This window comes from Borostomias antarcticus, assembly GCF_949987555.1.
Source record: "Borostomias antarcticus genome assembly, chromosome: 15".
NCBI lineage: Eukaryota > Metazoa > Chordata > Actinopteri > Stomiiformes > Stomiidae > Borostomias > Borostomias antarcticus.
The window spans coordinates 10,040,311-10,067,654 of record NC_140248.1 but is presented as its reverse complement, the minus strand read 5'-3'; the positions used below and the strand labels follow the sequence as shown (position 1 = coordinate 10,067,654).

Below are 27,344 nucleotides of genomic sequence, written 5' to 3'. Positions count from 1 at the left end.
TTCCTAGTCTGTGTTTAAAGGGAAGAGAATGGTTTTCTGGATTCAGCAGGCATCTCAACACATCCATTCAAGTCAGGTTTTTTTTTTTTTTCCCGGCGTACTGTGATATTCCAGCAGGACTATGTGCAGCGGCTGTTGTAAAGCTTGACTAATGGCATCAGAAGTGGCATAAGTATTAACACATGAGTCCCTGCTGCAACTGCCAGAGCACGCACACACACACACACACACACACACACACACACACACACAGTCTCACACGCCCTACAGCCTAACTCCGTCTGAACAGCAGCCAGGGAGTCCATCTGGGCGTGTGTGTGAATGTGAGAGAGCGCATGTGTGTATACCTTTGCAATTGCATTTGTGTACAGACCTGCCTATCAATAATGTGTGTGTGTGTGTGTGTGCTGTGTGTACATGCATGATCACATTCGTGTGTATTTCCGAACTGTTCCAGAGCCAGTTCTCTCTCTCTGGGGGGTCTCTTGGGAGAGGAAGCCTGTCTCAGTTGGAGCAGCCCTACAGCGGTGGGTGGTGGCCTGAGTGTTTTATCAATAGCAGCTCAGACGAGGGGGGTGGCGGGGGGGGGGCACAGTGCAGCCCCCAACCCCTAATGGTGATAAAACTGCCCAAATAACTAACTACTAGAACAACACAGACATCCATTCGCAGCTCTGGGTAAACCTCTGGGTCAGGCCGAATGATGGTGGAGTACTGTCCTCGGAGCGGACTACAAGAAATGGGGTTTAGAGTGATGGGCAAATGTCAATATCCCTCCATTTCAGAAGCAGAGAATACCTGCTCTCCTTCCGCACGCCAGTGAATCCTCCTCCGGGCTGAGCTCCGCCGTGCGTGTGATGATCACACCGCTCACATGATGGGAGACCTTGGATGTGCGAGTGTGTGTGTGCGCGCGCGTGTGTGTGGGAGAGTATGAAAACAGGTGTACTTTTATGAGTGTATGCGTTCATCGGTGTCCTCCCTCATTTCCCCCGAAAGCTATGTGATGAAACCTCCGCCACGCAAGCATGCAGCGGCACACAGAAACCGGAGAGGGGCGAATACAAGACGGGAACAGCGGGTGACATCACCGGATTGTTGTACAATCAATTGTTGGGAGCGATTGTTAGGAGGGATAAAGAGCGGAGGATGTACCTGAGAGGCACGCGCGTAATGGCTGCAGAGGGATGTCAACACACCCGGGCGGAGGATGATGTGTGTTTCTGCCTTCATAACAGCCACCGGGGCGAGAGGCCTTCCCAACAACTCTTCCATCTCTTTCTAAGCCCCCAACAGTGATTACAAGCAGGCTCACCCAGGCCAAGTCTCTGCCAATGGGTGCCCACAACACAATGCTGTGTTCACACCGGGCGTTTACATAGAAAGTCGATCCAATTTGCGCAAACTGGCCGGCGGGCGGCACGGGCGGCGCGAATCAGGCGAACCCGGCGGTGCGGTGGCCAGGATTCGCCGCATGGCGACATTCGCAAAAGTTCAATTTTTTTGAACTTTCTGCGGCGGATTCGCACGGCAACCCATTGGATCCCGCGGCGAGATTGGGGCCGAACTGGGCGGTGCAAATCTTCTCGCCGCGCCTGGTGTGAACGCAGCATAAGAGTGTGGCTGGCGGCAGTGTCGTCACCATCTCTGGGAGTCTGGCCCGCTTTCCTCTGAGAGGGTGTGCTAACACTAGCGGGCCAGACTAGCCCATGTGCTGAACGAGGGCTTGGCTAGACATGCTCTATCCATATTCATGTACGTGTTGCAATTCTGTCTGCGACCTGCTCTTTGCCCTGGACCTGGGAAGGATTAGAATCTGGCCCTTCCTCCGCTGTAGTGTAAGCAAGCGCCAACCTTTTCCCATCTTCTGCCTTTGAGGAGGACAAATAGGAAGAAAACATCAACCGGACCGGCTTTGGCGCGGCTCTAACACGAAACGAGAACCTTTGGAAGAGCAGCTGTGAACGAGTGAAATGTGCTCTGCAGATTTGCATGACATAATTCTGGATGTCACTTTCAATCCGAGGCAACAACGGGTCCTTGATCATGGGAGAAACAAACATGTCCGTGGGAGACTCTGGCTCCTCAACCTGCCAAGTTGTTTAGGAATATGTCACGACGACTGGCAAGACAGGAACCCCAGCTCTGGTCGAGCGTTCCCTCCGTCGTACACGGGGGTAAATAAGAGCCACCCCAATAGCCTCTGGGTTTTAGACGCGACGCGATCAGAGAGACAGAGAGATCGTGACACGATCAGAGAGATGGATAGAGAGACACTGCACGTGAGAAGGATATCGATATCTACCTCCAAAAACATTGAAACAGTTTACAGGTCAACTGCAAACTCGTACAAGTTGTTTGTCGTCAGTACATGTCATTTTATATGAACCCCCCCCCCCCCCCGAGACTCTTCTAACCCTGTGTCAGTACAGAAGGGCTCTCCTGGAAGTGGAAGTCCCCCCTCACCTGCCGGGCCGCGGGCGTCTTTGTGCTGGGCTAACTGGATCGTGGTGAGAAATTCCCCTGGTCCATTGAGGCTGGCTGTAAGGCGAGAGGCCACAGCCAGGGCCGCGCCCACAGGGGGCTCTTTCACATGACGTGATGCTGCTGGCGCCCTGAAACGGATCCAGCATGGGCTCCTCCTCAGAGTGGCTGCTACTGTCACCGCACACACTGTTCTGTCGCCTCCCTGGTCCTACCAGGCCCCGTTCACCCAGCCGCCTGTGTCTCCTTACTTCAGAATGTGTGTGTGTGTGTGTGTGTGTGTGGTGTGTTGTGTGCATGTGCTTCGCATGCGTGCCACTAGATCTCACTGGACACCAATAGCAGATTCAAGGACTTTATCCAGCACAGAGAGCCAGAGGATTTCAGCATTGTGTACAGCCCCGCCAATTCATCTGGGATCCGACAAACGGACGTAAACACAATCCGGCTGACAAAAGCAGGCACAGGCCCGGCAGTTTACATGCCACCCATCACTTCAGACAGGCTGTTTGTTTTCACCTGGCCTCCGCAGCCCAGCTAAATAAACATATTTCAGCTTATGCATTGCATTATTGTTTCCTCATTTTGTCACAACCAATCAGACTCCAGAGCAGACGGCGTATGGCGCGGCCTCCGGCGCATTGATACTGATTGGCTGCGACGGAGCGTACGATCGACGTTTCGGTAATGAGGCGGGCCCCCGTTCGCAGTGAGATCATTTGACGAGTCGTTTGTCAGCACAGAAGTCACAACAGTTCAGCCAGTGGAGGCTATTAGCATCACTTGACAAGCTGCGGGCCCGGCCGTCCGCCGGGGACGGACACACGAGGAAACGCGCAACGTTGTACATTTCCACGCGCATGGAAACACGTCTCTTCTTCCCACATGTCAGGGGGTCGGCGCTCTCCGGTCCAAACCGCAGAGTACCCCCCGGATGCTAGAGCTGCACTTTGGACAATCACTAGTGATTTACAATCAGAGGGGGTATAATGCTGATGAAATGCTAGGGGTTCGTCTGCGAGGGTAAAAATAGAAGCAGACTAGTGTTTCAGGGAGTGCAGATCTCCACCACTCCCCGGGGAGGGCAATCAGGGGGGCTTCCGAGGTACGTCAGCCTACTTTAGATGGGTCTGCGCAGGTGTGGCCAGGTCAGGTCACTAGTCAGGAGCCCTGGGAGAGGAGCTCAGTCCACACTGAGGTGGTCCACACAAATCCACGTTGTCTCTACAGAGACATCTGTATGATGCAGGAAACTCCCTAGCCAAGGGAGAGAGCTGCCATTAGCAATTTTTCAAGGGAATTTTTATACAATATAGTGGTTAGGCGCACTCAATTGCCTCACATAAAGTTTAATCACATGCTCTGAGCAGAAAATGTCATGTAAAACGGATGGCTGCACAAAGATATATAAATCCAAAGACGAATAAAGTTACTGGACCCTGACCATAGTCATCATACTGTACGAGACATCGAGACAAACAAACCATGCCAAGAGAAAAATAAAATAAAAAAGAACTTTAGAATACTCTGAGTAGAACTTTGGATGAGTTCATCCATGATGAAGCCAGTCTTCAACACGGATGAAATTGCGCACACTTCTTATACATCTTGCCATTTCTCTGTGACAACATGAGAAAACAGGTCCACATGTCGTGTTGATAAGCAGGCCTGTATACAGTGTGCCATCATTAGCCAGTTTTTTTTCTGGGTTCCTGCAGAGTGCTGACTCTGCCAAAGCCTATCTGAGTGACCCGCAGGCCAGACGGCTTGGCACTCCGCACCACAGCTCTGTAAAACACAAGAACAAGATGCGACCAGAGTTATTACTGAATGAACTATAACAGAGTTATTACTGAATACATTAGGCAGCAGGCCCGCACAGCACATGGAGACATCCAACATGTACAGTTGGCCAAACATTACAATAGATCAGGACGAGTGAGTACTTCCCTCCAGGCAATCGGCTCTGGAATCATCCTTCAGTAAACGAGTGCTTGCTTGGCGCGGCTGTGTGTTTTGAGCACATATATTTCCCACAATGTCAACAATGTTCTAATTCTCATTCCTCAAAGATATCCCACGATGAGAACTCAATATGTGCTGAAAGCCCTGATCGACTACAGAATAGTTCCTGGACGGTGGATGGGTTCTCAGCTCGTGTGAGCAGTATGCGAACAACCGTGTTATCGAGTCGGCCTGGTCGGCTCAGGGAAACCACAGCTACTGTACTTCATGTGAACACATGCGATCGGTCAATAGCAGACTACAGCGCTGACATGGTGACTTGATTAAGCATGAAAAGGCAGCACAATGCCCGCCAGTCATTCTTCATGCCGGGAGTTCCTGTGCCAGCTTTCCCCTTGAATAGCCCACCCGGATGGAGGCAGGAAGGGACACACACACTCATCTCATCAGATTGGTTATCGTGGCTTTATTCAACGCAAGCCGCTTTACACAACATAGGCCCAATGTAATCCATCAGAGAAGCTTTGAACAGAAACCTGAGCTGTAACATGCAGTACAGACCATAACTATAAAGCTCTGATACATCCATGTCTAGAGCCACCAGCATCTGCACCGCAGTGGCTCTGTTCTAATTAAAGGGAAGCAGGGCTTTGGACCTTGAGAAAATGCCATGGCCAGGATGTCCATGCGACCAAAACTGGGAGCAGAGTTTACCGTACATAAACAGCTCAGTACAAGTGTTTTTGTTTACAGGATATCTTCCCACATTTTATGAGTGAGATGAATTCCAACTGTCCTCACCCCACATTGAAACAATAGTGGCGGAGATGAGCCAGAGCCCAGTTTCCATTCCAGCACGGTTTCCAGGCTCCGATGGGACCAATACCTGTCTGCAACGATACACGACTAGATATTAGTGAATAAAGCATGTATGAATGAGATTAAGCCTGGCATCTGAAGGTAATTATTAACTTTGGCAGCGAACTTATCATTGTCAGAAGTTTGTGAAACCAGCCAAACCTCAATGAAAATTTGGCAAAAGGCAGGACAGCCTCAAAGGCCTCTCTCTCTTTGCAGAGCTCTCAAAACAAAATTCTAAATCTGATATCCTATGCATTTCCTGTACCTGGTGCCATGTTAAACAGCCCTATACCAACACAGCACTTACTACTCCATACCGTGCCCCGCTCCACTTCCTCTGCCACGCTGCACGGACGCTATCTCTCCCCCCGCTCCCCCTGTCCTCCCTCTCTCCTCTCCTGTCCTCTCTCTTGTGGTAATCCAACACAGGTGTGCTGCGTTCACCGCGGTGCCCCCGCCAGATCCGATGCAGGGCCTTAATTCAAGCCAGCTTCTCCCCTCGCATTACTTGTTGTTACACTTTATTGAGTATCGTGTTGCCGCCAAGTTCAGTCAACAGATTTACATAATTACGGGAAAGGCTGTGCGAGACGTAGGGGAATTTCCGTGACCCGGTGACCGGCGGTGACAAGGAGCCAATGCTATTCCCCGCTGACCCCAATCACTGAGGAGGGAGGGCTGGACCTCGACAAGTACAGCCTAGATGAAAGTCTCTCAAGAATGAATTATATATGTGCGTGCGTGTGTGTGTGTGTGTGTGCGCCAAAATATAATGACCAGTTGAAATAATAACAAAAGTGACACGTTGTGACACATGTTGTGCTACAGTGACACCTATTGGAAGAGCCAACGTTCGTGGGGGTCTGTGTGCCCCTCAGGGCTAATGACCTCCTCCGCTGTAACACTAGACCCGGAATAGGGTAGAGAAACCCTACACTACACTCTATTAGTGAACACACACACGCACAGGTCAAAACTTCCCGTTAGCAATGTACCCAACGCAGGCCGGTCATTTCTCCTGCTGGTCGAGTCTCTGTGGCAGTTCTCAGGGCCACTCCGGAACCGCTTGTGCAGTTGGATGAGACTGACCTTGCAGGCTATGTTAATATGGTGCTTTGTAGTTTCAAAGTCAAAGGATACGGAGCTGAACCTTGAGGCAAACCGCAGACCTTTATAGGTTGAAAAGTAAATGGAACCAAAACAGCTCTAGGCCCCGCTCACCAAGGCTGGTGCTTGGGAAGAAAGGGTGTGAGCTGTAGTTTTGGCCGGAGCAAACCACTGGTCTGATGTCTACTACTTAGCGTGGATGGATGTATTAACAGAGGAAATTGTTCCTCAAGAAGCAAAACATACTTTGCCCCAGTGGTGGCGTGCTTTTCACATGGCACTGCCAAATATAACCATTAAAACATTATTTCAAATTTAGCCCAAGTCTGGTCACATTCATTTTATTATTTGGAATAAAAGTGTCACGGTATTTCGCTAGGAACTCTTTTTTTAGCACATACCGTGTTTCCACAGGGCCTCTAGAAAAACAGCACACCATGCAGCTGTATGAATATATGGTCTGTGGTCAGGTGCCCATCCTGGCCTGGGCTAGCCACAGTTTCTCCTCAAGACTCTTCCATTCCCTCTCAATAGCCCAATTGTTTCCCTTTCTCTTCCTTTAATGGAGGACTTTATGACACAGGGTTTTGTATTAGTCCTTACTAGAGGTCGAGGGTCAGAGTGTAAGCATAGCTTGGTACACCGCAAGCATTCCTCTCTCTCTCTCTCCCAGGGCAACGATGATGACCCATACATTTGGCTGCTCTTGAAACCTTGAAAGATGAGAGAGCTACACTTCCAGAGGCTTTACGACTCTTCTGTGGAGCTGTCAAACATAGAGAATGTGTGATTGAGACAATGACCAGAGAATGAAGGAGCAACCAATGGACGCCAGAAAGCAATTAATATTGTTTGAGCTAAATACTTGGAAACTGACACTGACATGGATATCTCTACATAAAATGATTATGGTTAAATCCAATAAATCACAGCTGAAAAATCACGACTGAATCTCTGCTTCCAATTATTTCACAAACTTCAAATACATTTCCCCCAAACCCCTTACCTTCTCTACCGTTATAAAGTATGGTAGCTGCTCCCTGGTGGAATTTGGGTCAAGCAGGAAAAAAAGTAATCGGTTGAGGAACAAGAGGTCTTTCTCTCACATATCTCAATTCAAGTCAACACAGAGAAGGATTAGGGGTATGAGTGTGTATTAATCTAACTGTACAGTTTGAGTGGGTGAGATAGGGTGTGTGTGCGTATGTGTGTGTCTGTATGTGTGTGTGTGTGCGTGCGCACACGCACGCGTGTGTTTGTGTGTGTGTGTGTGTGTGTGTGTGAGAGAGAGTGTGTGCGTGCGCGCGCGTGTGTGTAGACAGAGAGAGGGCTGGAGGGATAGGGTTGTGAACATATTAAGTATTAGCAGTCTCTCTCCCCCTAAGCCGCCTGGCCCTGTCAGATAAACCAGTCCTGAGCTCCAGTATCATAGAGCCAGAGATTGTGGTCCACTTCTCATGAGCCAGTGGCACAGACAAAGTCTACATTATACCTCGGAAAGAAAAACACGCCGGAAAGTCTGACGCTGAGAGAAATGAAGGGAGGTGGGTCAAAATAAAGAGCAGTAACACTGCGTGATACCAGTGTTATCCTTATGGAACTATACATTGTGCCCTATGTGTTTCGGCATGAGAACACGCAATGGTGCCAAACCAAACCCGACATCTGCTGCAAAGCAATAACATCCATCAACGAGGTTTACACCCTGAGACAGACGTGCACACACACAGAAACAAGCAGGAAGGGAAGCTCACTGTCCCCAGTGGCCAGTCCTGCGGAGGTAGGCGTGAGAGAGCATCAATCCAGAAAAATTTTGGACATTTTGAACGTGATCCAGCAGCCATGGCAAAGCGTGAGAATAATAGCTTATGAAAGTGAAGGGAAGTTGACAAAGAACACACTATAAAAGACCCCCAGCTTTCTTTTCCATTGCCTCGAAATATGAAATCAGAACCTGCCTTAGAACAGGAAGCGCATAGAGCCAGTGTCCGGGTTTATTTTGGAGCCTCCGGAACATTCCCTGGTCACCTGGGTTCGTTCAACCGTGACCCTGTGTAGTGTTAAGGACGTTAAGGCTTGCTTAACGCTGCCATGGCTGGACGTGATGTGAATGAAAGCCCCGTTGTACGCCAACATAAAGCACCCTCTCACAATGGATTATTGATAAGCATCGGAGCTAAAGTAAGATCCGTGACATTCCACCAAACAATCCTCAACGGATTTGATCTCTGGCAATGTAATGTTTACAATATTCCATTTGACCTAAAGAGCATAGAATTGTTGTCCAACTAACACACTGTGTCCTTCCCCAATTTGTTTGAAATCAGACTAGCCAAGCCGCAGCGAATCCAAATAATCGGATTATGTTCTCATATTAAAATATCCCACAGTTCATCATGCTCTGGCCTGAACCTATGGACTGATACTTGCAATAGCTCATAACTTTAAAGTTGTTTGGATGTCCTAAAATCAAAATGTTCATTCTCTCTTAATTCCTCTCTGGCAGCTGCCATCTCCAATTCGAACCAGCAAAATAAGGCTTCAAAAACACTTTAATATGAGATGTTAATAATATGCCTCGCTCGCCATGACCACACCATTGATCTCATGTACAGTATCAAATCCCTGCACATGGAGATGAAAGAGGTTGGCGATATTGCTTCTCTCCAACTCTATAGGTCTGTGTGAGCACGGCCTGCTTATGAAGCTACACTCTATCCCTGTTGGTCAACTCCCCACCAACTGGTAGGGGGGCATTTTTTTATGAGAAACAACCAAAAATGTCGTTCCACTTTTGGGAAAACTATTCAGCGTTAAATGCCAAAAGACTGGGCTCTCCATGAAAGGTAACTGACTGCTTCTTGCATGGTGCCAGACCCTGTCGGAGCTGCTGGACAGGACTTCAAGAGAGAGAGAGAGAGAGAGAGAGAGAGAGAGAGAGGAGAGAGAATGTGTGAGAGAGAATGTGTGAGAGAGAGAGAGAGAAAGAGAGAGAGAGAGTGAGAGTGAAGGGGAAAAACAAACCGGGAAAACAAATAAGTATCGTACTATCCCAAAAAACCGAACCTCACACCTCTTTTTCCAGCGTGTGTTTGAGAGTGGCCAAACGCTCCACTTCATTCCATTAATTTTGAAAGAGGGAGTTGAGAAATTGTGTGGTTTCAATTCTGACAGTCTAACAAGCTGGCCCAAGGCCTCAGACTGTATCAATTGTAAGCATTTTCACTCGCGCTCATTTAAGTATTTTTCATTTCGAAGACTACTAGTCTACAAAATGATATTCTGAAACGTTTAGGTCATCGGTTTTGGCAAGGTTTACTTTATTCTAGGACTTATCATTCCCGAGAAAATGCATGTTAACAACAAGAGCTCAAACCACAGAGATAACCAGTATTCACATGCTCACCTGTCGACTGAATCTCCAAGCAGGACCCCGACACTCCCAGCAGATAGCCAGGTCTCCCACACACACACACACACACACACCCCTACTCTGGACCAGATGGGAGACCAAGCTATCTGCTGGGAGTGCTGGTGTCCTGGTCAGGCTGAGTCTTGAGGAGAGCAGACAGCTCCCGTCTACAGGGATGAGCTGGGGTGAGTCATGTCATCGCGTAGCTGGGCCTGCTGACAGGTGCTCCCCTGCTCCCCCTGGCCTCGCCCAGCCCTGGAGAGAGGAGCCGCTCTCTGGACACCCTCCACCCCCGGGAAAGGGTGGACTCACTTTCACTCGCCTTGGAAACTGATGTGTACAGTATGAGGCCAGGGAGCCAAGGATGTAAAAGCAACACGTGTTCACACGGCACATAAGTATAGCACATGCATTTGCATGTGTTTATGTGCCTAGTCCAACACTGCTCTCGCCCACATGTCTGGGGGGTTGGCGCTGGTGGCACCGCGGGCACCGCGCGGCACCGGAGGACAGGGGGACAATTATTCTCCTCCCAGACGAGCCAACGACCCGGCGCAGACGTGTTTAACCCAACGACGGGGCCGTTTCCACGGAGACCAGCGGCCAACTGGCAGCTCACTCCAATTACTGCAGGGGTGGCAAGGCAATTTCTCTAAGCCCAATCAAATGAAAGAAGAAGAAATAAAAATACCCCCTACCCCTTTTTAAAGTCGGGCGATGTTTACTTAACAGGCACTTTCATTAGCCACTTAGCTCGTCTTTCTCAAACAACTGTGAAACGATTATGTGAGTCCCGGGACAGGGGCCCTCAGCTCATCACAGACGCTTCGTTTATAAAAGCCCCGGGAAGGGAGGGTCTGGCTCGCCGGGCAGGATGATGATGATGATGATGATGGTATGACACTGCGACGGCCAGGCAACCGCCACAGAGTAATGTACGCTGACATCAGGGGTGGCGGGAAGGGAGCCTCCCTAATGGGGTGAGATCTTATTTGACGGAAGAGGAGGGAAGTGCGAAGGACGAGCCTGACGGCCAGAGAGTACGTCTGTGTTTGGGCTACGTGTGAGGGAGACGGAGGGGGAGGGAGGATGAAGACTGATTCCGAACAGCTTTGTTCCTTCACAACGAGTCTGGCTGAGGGGCGGGCTGATCCAGATCCATTGTGTGTTGGGTCAGAAGAAAAGCTGGAGAAACGGGAGAAGCCCTAACCAGACCCACATGGACGAGCGGAGCCTGAGAAGCCTGACAAGGAACCAAGATGGTTGACATTTTTGAAATATCGACCAGATGGGGCCCCTCATTGTTTTATTCCAAAAGCTGCTTAATTTCATCGAAGCGGAATCGGACCTCGCGGATGACAGAGCGTCATTTAGCTCGAGAGCACATGAGAAGGCGCACAGGGTTTTGATGAATTAACTACAAAAACTTTTTTTTTTCCTAAACCTGTTGACATATAATATACTTAGTCTCTGCCCTCGTTGATTCACATGACAAGGAGGGGGGGGGGGGGGGGGGAGCAATGCTTGGCCGGTACAGAAAGCTCATGAAGGGAGAACTTTCTTTGTTTCAGAGGGCTGACATCCAACTGGCGGGCAGTTCTAACACGTTATGACAAAGCTTTGATAAGATGACCAATATAATCAACTGAACAGAAAAACAGGAACTTCAACCTGACATGGGTGTGTTTTCATCTTTCCCTCTACATATCATAGAGTATTACTCTTTTTCCCCTCAAACCCTGCCTCTGGTGTCAGTTCTCAGATGTTATGAGGCTGTTGAAGTGGGACTGGAAGAGTGGCGTTTGGGGTTATCGGTGAGGGAGAGGAGGTTTTGGGAAGTCTGTGTACTCAGACAGAGAGGGAGGGAGGGGCTTCCAGCAGACTCCACCAAACAAACAGGCCTAGCTACAAATCTCAACCAGCTGGAAACTTCAGCCACACTATTAGGTAAATGAGGGGGAAGGAGTGAAGCCAAAACTTTCCTGGTGATATGGCTTCTCTCGCCCTTTCGCTCTCTCTCTCCCGTCAAAACAGTTTGTCAGCTGAGCCCAGAATCGGAGGGAGTCTGGAAGCAGAGATAAGAATATGATATACTGATATGATATCACAGTAAGCTCTGTCAAGTGAACGTGATGTCACGCCTGACAAAGTCAATCATATTGCAGGGGTTTCTTCCAGTTATGACCAATTCTAATTGCTTTTGACATCCCAGTTAGCTACAGTACAGTATCATATGTACAGTATCAATTAACTGAGAATTAGAATTGGAAGAGCTTATATTGCATATAACAAATACCACTGGTTTCACTCACCACTGATATATTAACACACTGTACCAACATACAGTATTGGTTTCGCTCCCTTATAAGAACTTGAAAAATGATAGGAAAATTGAATAATTTGAACACACACACACACACACACACACACACACACACACACACACACACACACACACACACACACACACACACACACATACAGTAAGCAGGATAAGCCCTTCCTTCCACCCATATACTTTATTTTGTGAAACTGGCTCCCCTGGCACCTCTTTGCGGTGATAGGCAAACCCTGAGCTACTGACCTCAAACCGTGGAAATTCAATTAGATGAATTTAAGTGTTTCATAAAGCCATAGGTGGCTGTCCAGAGGAATGCCTATAAAAGCGCCTGAGGCCGGGCGTAATGGCAGCTCGCTGACGGCCCTGCTACACTCAAAGGCCCTAAATTGGAAACCACAGGATGGTGACATAGGCCTGTAGAGTAACTCCACTCCCAGATCCCTCTATAAATCATACAACTGGCCCCCGGCCTGACCAGGGGTACCACTGCTTCTCCACCACCTCAGCTGTGCTGATAAGACACACACACACACACGCACACACGCACACACGCACGCGCACACACACACACACACACAATCACACGCACGAACAGAGAGTCTTCGATCTGCATCTGACAGCTCAGTTCTGAAGGGAGTCCTCTTGCCAGGCCAGTGGGGGATGTCAGTGTTGGGTACAGCTGTTGGGCCGAGCTCCAGCCTCCACTGTTCTCTCCAGTGAGGGAGTGCAACTGTGACACCCATATCACCATAATGTACAACACAGTAAGGCACAGGGCTCAGTACCACCTCCACACACACACACACACTCTCTCTCACACACACACACACACACACACACACACACACACACACACACACACACACACACACACACACACACACTCTCACACACACTCTCACACACACACACTCTCACACACACTCTCACACACACTCTCACACACACTCTCACACACACTCTCACACCTCCAAATGTAGCACAGGGCAACACATCCAGTATCTCTGATAACTAAATCGTTGGAAAATGGGTGCTTCTGCGAGTAGCGGTGGTAAAAATGTTCCACCGGGGACCCAGTCTGGCCCATAAGTGGCATTGACACGTAGCGGTGGCAACCAACAACAAGGTTTGTGTTGGAAAACTGGACCACACAATGAGAGGGCTCGCAAAAGCCTTATAGAGAGAGCTGTGTGTGTGTGTGTGTGTGTGTGCTTTTGAGCTGCGTTTAGCTCCTAGACATGCTTTCGCAGAGTTCCAGGAGAACCACAGGGAGTCTACTACGCCATGCCGAGAGCCCCGGGCTGTTTGGAAGCTGCTTCTTCTGGGCATTTTTTTCGAAACATTATGCAGAATAGAACCACGCTTCCCAGCAGCCACTGACAGCATCCAGTAGCAGTGGGCAGGCAGCCGGTAAGGCCTCACCCCACACGTCTCTGGACCAGACTTGGCTAGGGAACTGTAGTTCACAGGAGAGTGGGAGAGACTCTGGCTGCTCCTCGTTCCACATCCTCCGAGCATGAACACATTTATTACTACACCGAGGATGAGTTATTAATGTCTTGAAAGTATATGGAATAGCTGTTTGATATGAGGGAGCTGTGTTGCCTTGCAAAAGCCTTACGGGTGGGATGTTTGAATTGAGTATTCAGCATAGAGCTACCTAGGATACAAGGCTTCTAACTCTGCACAGAGCACACTCAAACCTGGGGAGACAGCCAGGCACGTGCACACCGCACAACTGAACATGCACATGTTCTATACCATGAACCTATCCTTCAACTCACATAGACCTCAAGTAAAGTTCAAAAAAGGCTTGGCATGGCTGAGTGCAGATGAGAGACTGACACAATGACAGACCTAATCGTCAGTCTGGTATGATGGGGCGGAGGGAGAGGGGGGGGGGGGAGAGCAGATTGCAGCCAGGCCACTGTCTCTGGTCCCGTAAGACCCAGACTGTTAACAATCCCTACATAAAGCTCCTATCACTCCGCACCAACTCAGTTTACTTAACCCAGTTACACCATGCCAAAAGCAATTTCTTGCCTGAAATCTGACAAATAAAGTACGCTAATGAAGTGCTTTTTACTGTCAAGGGTAGCGGAGAGATCCCGTTCTAAAGTGGCACCTTAATGGCATTCAAATATGAACCACATTGTCAGAGGTAGGGGTGCGGAACTGGGCTTTCGCACAGAGATGTAGAGGGACGATTACCCCAACGGCGGTTCGTACGCGCGGCCATATGGGAACGGATGCTTTGAGGCCGGCAGCCTTCTTCTAAAACAAAAACAGACACATGTTTATGACCTGGCCCCAAAGAGAACTTCGCTTGCTCCCTTCGTCCGTCCTTCAATAATGCAAAGTACAGTGCGCCGACTTGTAGCTGGATTTCTGGGGCCTGTCGCGTCCATTATGTGCTTTACCCTGTCAATCCCTGTGAAATGGAAAACGGATGCCGCCCTTACAGAGGGATGGAGAGAGTGAGCGGCAGCAGGCGTTTGTGGAGAGCTGATCAACTCCAGGTTCCTGTCTTTCTTGGCGGGCGTGTCTGTGGTGGGCGTGGTGGTGGTGTGGAACTGAGGTCCAGGGTTCAGGTAAACAAACAGCCTACAGTGTGCCTCGTTCTGGGTTTCTGGACACAAGAGGCCTGTTTGTTGAGATGAGGTTTTTGGGCTGGCCCGGGCGGGGCTGGAGGAGGAGTGCGGTTGTTCGGGGGGACAGCAAAGACGCAATCGCCAGACTGTTTTGGGAATGCTCCTCTGACCCCCTGAGGGTTGAGTCACAGACCGCAAGCCTCCGCCGGACGAGGAAAACCTGGAATAGCTGCTTCTAAATCTGCTCCTCTCCCCAGAAAAACCATAGTGAGGAACTGTGCAGGGGCAGACTGCTCTTCTTATTGGTCCCTCTCATATTTACCTGTCTGATCTTAATTACAGAGAAGAAGGGGTAAACACTGCCTACGTCCACACTCTGCCCGTTCCTGCTCAACGCATTGCCCTCAATGACACATTTGACTTTTGAATTATGAATGGGAGATCCTTGTCAGACGTGGAGAAATGGTGTCAGGAGTTCGTGGTTAATCTTAAGGATTATATTTAGATAGAACTATATAGGATTTGAAAACGTGACTAACCCTCAATTTGACATCCAGAAGTGAACCACGAAGACTATCGCAGGCAGCTTATTGTCCCCCACTCGATGGGGTGCTAATAAAACGGTCTCTGTCTGTTCGTGTTTTCATTTGTTTTGAAGAACGTAACAACGCCTACTTCTGTTAGCTTCCATCACATAGCTTCTGGTCGATCGCGTTCTATCTCGCAATTCAATGAACCTTGTATTTTTCATATATTGTAATAACTTTTCTATTGTGTTTAATTTATTGTTGTGGCCTAAATAGTGCCAGAACTGTTAGTGATAATTGAATCGATTTCATTTTTTTTATTTTTATAAACCATATAAGTTCACAGCTAGCTAACGTCAGCTGCTTCATCTTGAGGTAATTAACATTGAGTTAGCTTTTCCTATCGGTACTTTATTGGAAGGCTAGCTTTAGCTGGGGCTGTTGAAATGAAGCGGAGAGGTTAGCTCCACAGAATATTGACAAGTTTAAAGTGCTTGGCCGGCTAAAGAAGGGAGCAGTACCTGTACTATTCCCATGGAACAAGTTGAGCTTTGAATGTACAGAAAAGCGGAAGTCGCCATATAACTGCTTCATTGACACAAAGGGGTGATACATCATTGGTGTATCGGTGTATTGGTGTTTACTGTGCACTTGTTCATTATTGTGTTGATCATTCCCCTTTTGAATTAACTAAATGAAGATCTCAAGGCATGGAAACATGGGAACATTGTGGAAGAGGGGCATTCAGGTTAATGTTCTATATACTGTAATCTATACAGTATGAACTCATTAGACAGTGGGAAGAAATGGGCCCCATATGGGCCTCAGTAAACCAGAGAAGACGGGCCATTGTTCGGTCACTTACTGTATACAGTTCTTTTGGAGTCTTGGGGATTCAGGCACTGACAAAGAATAAACGCACAACTGTAATGTGAAGCGTCCGTACTTGATCAGAACTGAGCTAAGGTATAGAAAAAATATACCCTCCCATTTCATTCCAAGGACGCAACATTGCCAGCCTATTCAAATCACAAAGCCCCATTGTAGCCCTGCTCACATCCACATTAAGATAAAAATAATGACCAAGGAAATAAGTTAATAGCGGAGGATTTACACGAGGGCGATTCAACATTCTTATCTGAACAGTGCCAGTGTGCAAGCTGGTCTGCTCTGAGTGCCAAAGCTGAGGTGATATGAAGGAGGGGGTGAAGGGGTGTGTGTGTGGGGGGGGGTTGTGGATATGTCTCACCGGTGTCTGGGTCATATGGATTCCATTGCGGTGTAATCACATGTGATAATGGCCACGGAGAGCTCACTTGAGCCAAGAATATCTAGCAGCTCGGCTGTCTGGGTTCATAAGGGGTGACGCATGGACGGTTAAGGGTAGAGCATCTCAACCAGGCCTGGCTCCTCGGCATGACGATTTCAGAGAGGAGAGGAGGGCGGATGGAGGAGGGAGCCGGGATGTGGGGAAGGCACCAGAGCCAGAATAAATTGTTGTGTTCAGTTATACTGTTCATGGATGATTAGGATGAGCAAATAAACAACCTAAAATTACTTGATGGCCGGGTTTCTTTTCCTGCTCATTATCATCCCCACCAATCTATTCGCAAGTTTATTCAACCTACAGCAGTACACCTCCTGCCTTCCTGACCACTCCATCAGTAATGACTCCTGTGCAGCTCCTGGTCTGCACGCTGGCAACTCCACTTACCACTAAATAGTGGCTCTCCCATGACTCACAGCCTTGTTTTATAGAGCTACAGTTGTGCCACTTTTAATGGACATGCACACTCTGACGTATGCTCCAGACCGCCGGCATTGGAACCAGGCCTACGGTGCATTGTGGGAAACTCTGGAGGTGGAAGATTGAGAGCAAGAGACAGAATTCCGCAAGAACCCCCTCCCCCTTCTTATGGAATCAAATAAGGGACAAAAGTATTGCAACTTGTGACTTGTAACTTGTGAGTTGTGTAACTTGTGACTTTTAATTTTCTATCTATCGATCTATAGCTGTGCAAGACATTTTGTGGACAAATGAAAAAGATTTGCACAAATAATTTGCACAGATACTCTGAAATCTGCGAGCACAAAACAAACCTGCAAGTCCAAGCTACTAGTATTTTTATCCCCGTTTTGAACTGATCTATGAATAGCAAATGGGGATGCTCAGATTAACATATCAATTGATTATCCAATCAAGAATATCGTTTCACTATCCAATCCCGAAGCCAGTCGCTGGGATAATGTAATGTAACATATTTTTGTGCATGGCTGTAAGCCAGCACCATAGACAGCGTTTGTCGGGTTGTCACTCACTCCCTCCCTCCCTCCCTCCCTTAATCCGGTCAATGTTGACCTGCATTTCTCTGTTGGAACCACAAGAGGCAGTAGTCCCAGCACACCAAAATAAAGGAGGACACCAAAATCAACCCATCGATCTGCACCACTGCACAAGTAGAGTAGCAGTGAAAGAATGGGACTCCCACCCAGGAGATCGGGGTTCAAGACCCGATGGGGATGATTTTATGGGACTATACCCCAAACCTCCACACGTTCATCCTTTCACTCCAACCTTTTCCCAGATAGCACACAGATATCAGTCCTCCATCGGAATCAGAGCAACAATCCCCTGGAGTGTTTCTACTGGGGGGTGTCTAGAGGGGCACCGTTGTTAAACAGCTGGAGAATTTCTGCTGGCAAGTCGGTAGCGGTTAAGGAAATGTACAGTCTGTTTTGCAGATGAATGAACTGTGTCAAACTAATTGCAGAAACTGGGTGACCAATTAAGTGACCAATTACAAGTCCCATTGATATACTAGACTTGTGCTTACCGTTACGTTTCTCTGTGTATGCAACTCTGTGTTTTGTTTTCTTCTCATCCTGTTCTCGGTCCCACTCCCAGATTCCTGAGTGGATCCAGTTATAATTAATATAATTCAAAGCATTTTAATATAAATCAGCATTGTGATTTGTCATTTGTGTTTGTCACTGGATGTTATAGAAGTTATGTAAAAATGTGGTTAACTGGTGGTGCTGTCATTTATTGAATTAATGTGCAGTAATTGGGCCTAGGATATAGACAATAAACTACCGGTGGAATGATGGTGGAGCAATACCGGGAGCATTTCTACTACTAGCGGACCGCTGTCCTTGACGCTAATAATCCGCCAGAGGTCCGGTTGCCATTCGATGTACAAATGGCCAGGAACCCGACAGCGGATTTGGCCGGAGGACCGCCAACTCGTCCATCGGGGACCCGATGTAGGTCCGCTAGCCTTGTGTTATCTGGGTTTATTCCTTACCTTCGTCCAGAAACAGAAGTTGAACCAATTGCAGCAAAATAGCTATCGTTACAGGAATCATCAGTGTAACTGCTATAGCCACTGACTGCTACCATTAATATTATGGAAGCTGCTGCTAGTTGTTGTGAGCTCATGAGATAACTGGCTATCCCGCTCTTATTGTGCTGGATTAGCATTGGAAGCATTGGAACTGATGTGTCCAGGCCACAAGACCCATCTTAATTTATCAGACATCATTTAATGTCATTTCAATTCACAGCTATTTCAGTGGCATGACTAGCTTCCGTCCTACCAGTCCTGAACAGAAACAAGCCAGCCATGCACACAAGCCAGGCTGGACCTGGCCTGGTTCAGATCAGGAGACAGGAGATGTAGCCTAGATCCTCAATATTGTTAGCCAACGCCAATGATTTCACTGTGGAGTCACGCCAGTAAGTTATGCAAGAAGTGATGTGAATATTCGTTTTATTTCACTTGTTTGGTACACATGTAACTAACTACGTTAGCACTAGCACGAATGAATGGCATTGGCATGACTAGCTACCTAGTTTGCGTGCAATAAAATAATTGCTATGTAAATAACCCAAATAAGGTACCTAGTCATGTGATCTTAGCCTCGACAAAAGATGGCGTAATATTTGTGAAAAGGCTTTACTAGTGCCCTTCCCTTTCTGTCATCTTTCCTGTGTAGCAAGCTGTAGCCTATCCTGTCTCTGGTAACCCTCACAGCTGGTGTTCTGTGTTTCAGGTGTGTGAGCTTGGAATGTGTCCCCAGTATGTCAGTGTCTGTGATCATCAAGTGGGGCGGCCAGGAGTACTCCATCAGCACGCTGTCGGAGGAGGACGTGGTCAAGGACCTCAAACAATCCATCAAGTCCCTGACTGGGTTGCTCCTCTTGCACTTTGGCTTCAGCACTACATTATGCTCTTAGTCACTTGTTTAGAAAGGAGATGCACTTGTGAGTTCTGGTGAGTAGTAGTACACTGACCTCCAACGCTGCAGTTATTGTAAGTCACTTTGGATAAAAGTGTCTGCTAAATGACTAATGTAATGCCTCCAGTGTTAATACAATTCTTATGCATCTGACCCACCATCCTAATCTGAACTCAGACTACTGGTAAACCAAACTACACATGTGGAGGGATTAGGATTGACAAAATACTTTAGGTTTAGGACAGGTATTGACATATTCTCTGGGGGGAGAAGAAGGAAAGAAAGCCCTACTGCAGCCCACTGAGTTCCAGTCCCAGGCCAAGAACTAGACCTCAGGAACTCCAAGTCCCTAGAGCCCCAAGCCCCAGTTGAGTTAGTCTGAGGTCTGGATGTCAGTACTACTCTCAGGTGGGTATCTGATATGCTGATTGCCTGTACGTGTCTCCCAGGTTAGCTAGTGTTTGGCTGCCTCTCTGTTCCTGCTGTCCCTTCTCTCCCAGGTTAGCCTGGTCTGCAGCAGTATTTGTCTGTTCTCAGGAAAACATGCATGTCTGTCTGTGTCCCAGGGATGCCAGCTGAGGATGAGGCCCAACACCAAGATCATGATGGGTAGCAGAGAGTAGAGTCTGGTGGGTCCCTGTCCTCTCTCACACACACACACACATACATACACACACACACACACACACACACACACACACACACACACACACACACACACACACACACACACACACACACACACACACACACACACACACACACACACACACACACACACACACACAATGAGGTAGCATCACCCCATTAAATTCAGTGCAAGTCATCAACTGACAATTCATACACATTCCCTCAGCCAAATTATCCAGCTGCTCTGAATGCTGGCTTCTCTCAGGTCTGAGGGCCAGTCTACCCTGTGCAATGCCTGTGCGATCTGATCTTCGCCAGGTTCTCCTCTCTGGAGACATAGCCCCAACAGAGGTGATGTTAAACTGACAGACAACAGGGTAGACTGGCTCTCAGACCTGAGAGAAGCCAGCATTCAGAGCGGCTGGATAATTTGGCTGAGGGAATGTGTATGAATTGTCAGTTGATGACTTGCACTGAATTTAATTTGATAGCTTCACCTGTTCTCCGCTATGACCTCTTCCTCAATAAAGTAATTGACAACGTCATCATTCTCTGGAGGAGGGGCTAAGATGTCTTAGATTTGATGCGTATCTGTGCAACTTTGGAATTATTTGTGCAAATCGTTTTAATTTGTCTACAAAACGTTGTGCACAGCTACAGATCAAAGTTACTACAAGTCACAAGTTACAAGTCACATATTACAAGTCACAGGTTACAAGTTACAAGTTGCAATACATTTGTCGCTAATTTGATTCCATACCCCCCCCCCCCCCTCCCCCCAACACCACCAGCACCCCCCAGGCCTCTGTGCGGCGGTGTGCATGGCTGCCCCCTCAGCCCCCTACAGATTGGTGCTGTTTTAATTCCCAACGCTGGGTTTCCTGCTCCCAGACCGAGCACATGCGATACCCCGGCTTAGTGGCTGAACGCTAATTGTTGTGCCCCCATAGCTAAAGATGTAGCGTCTGTTGGAGTCTAATCAGGCCCACATGCTTGTTTCACAACAGGCTAGCCTGGCGGATAACTCAGGAGGATAGAGTGAACACAGCCCATGGCACTGCTCCAGACTCCAGGGCACTGGCTTTCGCTGGGAGCCAGACTAGCTAACTTGTCTAATTTGTCTGTGTGAATGCAGGATTGGCGGATTTAGTATTTCTCCCCCCTGTGGCAGAGAGCACTTCAGGCTCAGTAACAAGCCCTCACCTGTGGCCTCCTGCTTCAGAGGAGGGAGCAACCAGACGCCAGTCATATAACAACTAGCCTGAGCACCATCACTGAGGCTGGAACTCAGGCATCAACAGCTAAATCATGGCCGAGGGGTGCAACCGGGAGAAAACTGATGTGTGTTAACAAACGAGCTCAAATCCAATGACTCATTTGGGTGTCATTTATGTTGCAACTTGCCAAGTTCAGACCGCACAAAGAATAAGAGTGTTTGGGGTAAGGGGGTCTGGTTTCTTAACCTCTTCTTGTCAAACAATGGAACTAAAGACTCCAACATGGGAGCTTTTTTACCACCTGACATCCAGTTTGCCTCCCACGCCCCTTGGCCTTGTGACACGAGGCCTAAATAAAAACAACAGAGTCTCAGACTGCTACTTCAAAGCAGCCCCTCCTGCTGCGTCCCTGATCTCTCGCCAGCTCCCCTGTATCACTTTCAAACAGCCACACGGGCCAATTTAATAAGAGATGGACGTCTAATGTCTCCCAGCAAGCCAGCCAGCCAGCCAGGCAGCAGGCTAGTCAGGGCCGCTATGAAACCAGACCTCTGCTTTGTGTCAGCCAGCCAGATGCTAGGTTAGCCAGTGTATGCTAGCTATCTGGCAACGTGGGCCAAGCAACCTAAGGAGGACGTTAAATCATAAAAAGGGACAACTTAAAATTAAATAAATAAATAAAACGCAAACAAACAAAATAATAACAACCAGCCCTGCCTGAAACACAGCCTGTTAATCATATTACAGTGGAAAAGCCAGGCTAAATTTTCTAATACAGCTGGGGTCAGCGAAGCAGACATTTCCTAATAAAGCCTTGGGTAAATTAACAAGAACCATACCGTCTCAGGGATGAGAGCAAAACCAGGTCTCCCTGATAAAGTGGTTTGAAACGCCAAGGTTTAGAAAACCCAATTAGAGTTTAAAAAGGAGGAAATTACACGTGGCGTGACAGTATCGTGTCGCTTCATGCATTCCCTGAGCTTTTAGCTCCCAAAACCCGAACATGTGTGATGTGTGAAGGCAGAACTGAATGATCAGACACAGGGGTGCGTAGTTTCGTGCAGCGTACAAAGATTCACCATAGATGGTTGGGAAGCTGTCTTTGTGGTGGGTTCCGCTTTATGTACCCCGACATGTTTACCACATTCACTGTTCCGGAACAATGCTTCGTCTGCATAGGCGCGACTCATGTGGTGCCGTTTTATTGCTTTTGAGTCAATCCAGTAACTCTTCCTAAAAACGTACATATTGTGTACATAGTCACACAAGGAATACATAACACTGAGTAGCTTTGAGGAGAACTCTCATACTGGATGAACTCAAGGACACACTATAGATAAGTCAACTTCCTCACATAATGCTGGCTCCTCACAAGAAAATCTATATACTACCTGTTCTCCTGAGCCACTACAAACTACTCTGTGGATGAATACAACACATTCAACATCTGGGAGAGAGAGAGTGGCCAGAGCCCAATGGCTGTTTCCTCATAGCCTGCACGCACACACACACACACACACACACACACACAGTCACATAGCTGCACGTGCATGCAAACACCCTTCCCCACACACACACACACACACACACACACCACTATTATCCCCTTGCCACAGAACCTGACAGTTACTGCGATACAGTAACGTCAATCCAATGAAACCATCTTCAGTGCCTGCATCCAAGCCAGTAATTCACTTCAGAACTTGGCAGAGGCCAAGGTACAAAGTGAGGGAATGAATGTCAGATTAGATTTGAAGTTAGTGTTATTCACCACACTTAAAGGTCACCGGGTAATAACACCAAATACGCTGGGAAAAGAAGTATGTGAAGAAATATGTCAAACTATTTTCTAGGTCTTCAGATAGTCTGTGCTTAAAAGCATGCCTTCTCTCTCCTTTTAGCTCTCTCTCTCTCTTTCCCTCCATATCCCTCTCTTACTCTCTCCCTCCCTCCCCTCTCTCTCTCACTCTGGTTCGGGTTCTCTCTCTCTCTGTCTCTCTAACTCTGGCGCGAGGATAAAAGGGCTATTAGCTAGTGGGTTGTAGCAGTGGATCAAGTCCAAAACCTCCCTAAGTGTAGCTCAAATGAAGGCAGCCACCTGTTTGTGTTAATTGCCCAGACCGATTCACTTGAGGCCAGACAGGAGGGGCGAGAAAGAGCGACTCGTGCAGTCGCAGTCGTGTGTGTGTATTTAACTCACCCCGGACTGGCCAACAGCTCATTCAACCTTCAGTCTTCCGCCTAGGAGCGGAGGGAAGTGCAAAAAAGTCCTCCTTCCGGCGATACCCGGTGAACGCCGTTAAACATGCGGTGAGCACCGAAGAGTGGAGCTGTGCGTGGGCTGCGTCTAATAGCACTGCACACCGTTCGCTCTGCGCTTCGGACCGGCTGATGTGTGCGTGACTCACCTGGGCGATGTTCTTGTTGAGCAGATAGACGCCGTATTCAAACTGGAAGCGCTCTCCTCTGGGGTACAGGGGGAATCTGTGGACAGATGGAAGAGGAGCGGAACGGAGGATGAGTGCAGGGAGGACATAAGCATGGTGGTTTACATGAGTCAGTCCACTGGTAAGAGTGCAGAGAAACCTAAGCTTGATGGATAGAGACGGCTTCCGAGTGAGCAGCCCCAGACCCACTCAAAGAGAAAGCACTCGGCTCTAGCATGTGCAAGGCTATGGTAAGAACTCTACATGTACTGTATGTGAAGGTATTTTAACAGTATGTACAGTATACTGATAAGATAGACTATTGAAAATGCTGAGCATAAACAAAGGCCTTGGATGATTTGGAGCACAGTGTTACGAGATTCAATTTCAAGTAGCATTTTCTTCCAAGTCAACAGCGTCTCTCAGCAGATGGTTCGAGAAGATCCACTCTTCTCTAGGAGTCTATGATCGCATCCACATCCGCTTGTTAAACTGAAATATCAAACAGGGCTAAGGCCCATCAAACAGCCTGTCCAACTGCTCCTTATGGGGAAGAAGAGTGTGAAACTCCCCTAGTGGGAAAGTCCCTTTCAGGTGCCAGTCAGTCAGATCAAGTCAAGCAGGCGGGCTGTGCTTTAAGTCCCTGGAACGGAGGTGCTTGTGGATGATGGGGATCATGGATCATGGCCCCAGGCCTCTAGGCCCGGGCTGCTGACACCCGGAATGACACCCTCCCCTCCACCAGGAATAAAGGCTGGACTCATCCCTCCCTGTCATTATGTGCTTATGTCTGCTGTCCCAGAGAGGATGAGCTGCCGGGAGATACAGACTACGCCCAGGGCTCGGATTTGGTCCACCCCCCACACACACACACACACCTGGGTTACATTTACACACAAGGACATCACAGCCAGGGACATACACGCACGCAAGTACGCACACAAGCACACACGTAAGCACACACACAAGCACGCACACAAGCATGCACACAAGCACGCACACAAGCACGCACACAAGCACGCACACAAGCACGCACGCAAGCACGCACACAAGCACGCACACAAGCACGCACACAAGTACGCACACAAGCACGCACACAAGCACGCACACAAGCACGCACACAAGTACGCACACAAGCACACACACAAGCACGCACGTCAGCCGGAGGGAGGCGGTGGTTCTATGATGTCGTCGGGTAGAGGGGGGAGAGCAGTCAGAGCCAGCAGCAGTTAGGGTGTGTGTGTGTGTGTGTGTGTGTGTGTGTGTGTGTGTGTGTGTGTGCATGTGCGAACATCCGGCAGCCCCCCATCCCTCCATCACCTCTAAGTCCTGTCAGGGGTCACGCTACTGTTAATCCTGTCTCGGTGAGTAGAGACGTGCCCTCTCCCCTCTCTGACTCTGACCTGCAGGTGCCTGGGGTGAGGGGCGCGCCATCTGTACCATACCATAGAGCCCAGCTCCACACACACGCCTCAGTACACACACACACACACGCACACAGTACGTACGCACTACGATTTCATATACGTCGGAGGTAGGCTACTGTATATCCCCTTGAAATCTTACAAAATATAGGCTAATTACAAGAGGAGTGAAGGTTTAACATGCAGCGCTGGAAGTACAGTAGTAGCAGACACAGTTGGTCGCCGTGCCGACAAGGCCTATAGTAGGCCACACAGTTTGAGACACTTGTTCCCCGACCATATGGGCAGTCCAGACATGCCCCAGAGGAAGCTCCCAGCCAGAGGTCATATCTCAGCACCAGGAAATAACTAACACAGGAAGAATAACACATCAAACATACCCTTGCACTTCAGGCATGCCAAATATCACTTCCCCTGGACAAGATATGATTTGTTTTCTGACGCTGAGAGGGTCCGCGAGATGATGCGCGCGCGCACACACGCACCAAGAAAAACAAAGCCTTTTACACACACACACACACACACACACACACACACACACACACACACAGTCAAATGCACATGCAAGCGCGTTCCATGTCGGTGGGGTGATTAATGACAGCTGTCTGGTGCGTCTGAAATCACACTGGAGGGACTCTGGTTCACCAAACACAAGGAATTCCTCTCGGGAAAGTCCAGTAGAGTTCAATATATTACACACCAGCAGGGGAGGGGGGCGAGTAGAGGAAGTCAGGGGTCCCACTGGGATGGGAGGGGGGTAGAGCAGAGATGGAGAAATGGAACGAGCAGGAGATCAGATAGAGAGGGAGAGAAAGGAGGGTCTAGTAATGAGTTTGTTTGTGTGTGTGTGTGTGTGTGTGTGTGTGTGTATGTGTGTGTGTGTGTGTGGAGAGAGGGGGAGTATGAAGGAATATGAGAGTGTGAGAGAATGTGTGAGAATGTGTGTGTGAGAGAGAAGAAAGAAGTTGGAAGCAGTCGTTCAGTCGGAGGCTGTGTTGAAATTATCTATTTCACAAGCAGGATGAAGTGGATTATAATCGGCCTCAGAGGAGCTCTCTCAGGCCCACGTCATTGCTGCGTCTTTCCCCCAGAGCAGACAGAAGATCTGCATGCGCACACCCACGCACACACACACCCTTCCACACACACCTCGGATACACACATGCGTCCCAGTTGCTCTTCTGTCTGGGTTCAATTAAAATCTCTCCCTTAGCACGCGCATGCACACGCGCACATGCACACACGCGCACACACACAATCTTTTACCCACCTTAAATAGACCTATCTCTTGTGCTCCCGTGTGGTAGTTGTGTGTTATGTTGAAGGGCCATCTCCATAAACTCACATAGCAGAATATAAATATGTCAAGCTCCGTGCTCAACGTCGCCACTCACATCAGTGTCATCCAAGAGACGCTAACGAACAAAACATGAAGTCTGCTTTCATTTAGGCCATAAACTGGACTGAAATGTTGGGAACAAAGAAGTAAACTTAATGCATATTTTTTCCCTTAATAATAAAGTCTCTCTTGTGCTCTCTCTCTCTCCCCATTTCCCAGGGGGGCAGAGAGTGTGAACACGTGTGTGAGCGCGAGCGCTCGAGTTAGTGAGCGAGTGAGTGAGCACCCTGCGTGCGGGTTTTGTAGATCTGCAATAAATAAGGCGGGCATGACTCTCTCTGTAAGCTGTAAAAGAATCCTTTCAAAGATCAGCTCGCTGTCATTCTTTATGGGCCTAACACAGGCCCTCATCTCAGAAGCCCTCCGGCCGTTTACTGCAGGCTCCCCCACCCTCCCACCCTCCCCTACAGGCTGCCCGTAAAATATGACAGAGGGACCCTCGTAAAGTAGAGCAGGGAATAAATAAATGCCGGAATAAAATGTGCGTCTCCGAAGTTAAGTACTGTAGGGGGCAGCCTGTGTCAGTCTCCCGTCTTCATCCCCTGCTCTCTCTCTCTCTTCCTCCCTGCCGTTCAATTCCCTAGCCCGCGGCGCGCTAATGATTTTCTTACGTCAACATGTTGTTGATGTAAGAAAATCATTAGAGTGGTCTCAGTAATTGTTCAGGAAGGACCACCAGTGTCTCAAGGAGTGTGGTGCATTCCGCCACAGGGCCTTCTGG

The 27,344-nt window shown here is 48.5% G+C and overlaps 1 protein-coding gene across 1 annotated transcript in view; it reads right to left on the bottom strand.

Moving 5' to 3' along the window:
• The window catches only part of uvrag (UV radiation resistance associated gene), a gene marked incomplete at its 5' end in the record, with an annotated part of 81,298 nt that overhangs the window by 10,328 nt on the left and 43,626 nt on the right, over positions 1-27,344 (bottom strand). The window contains one exon of the mRNA XM_084450558.1: positions 23,783-23,858. Within this exon, the coding sequence (XP_084306684.1) occupies positions 23,783-23,858 (76 nt within the window). The remainder of the gene's footprint in view (positions 1-23,782; positions 23,859-27,344) is intronic.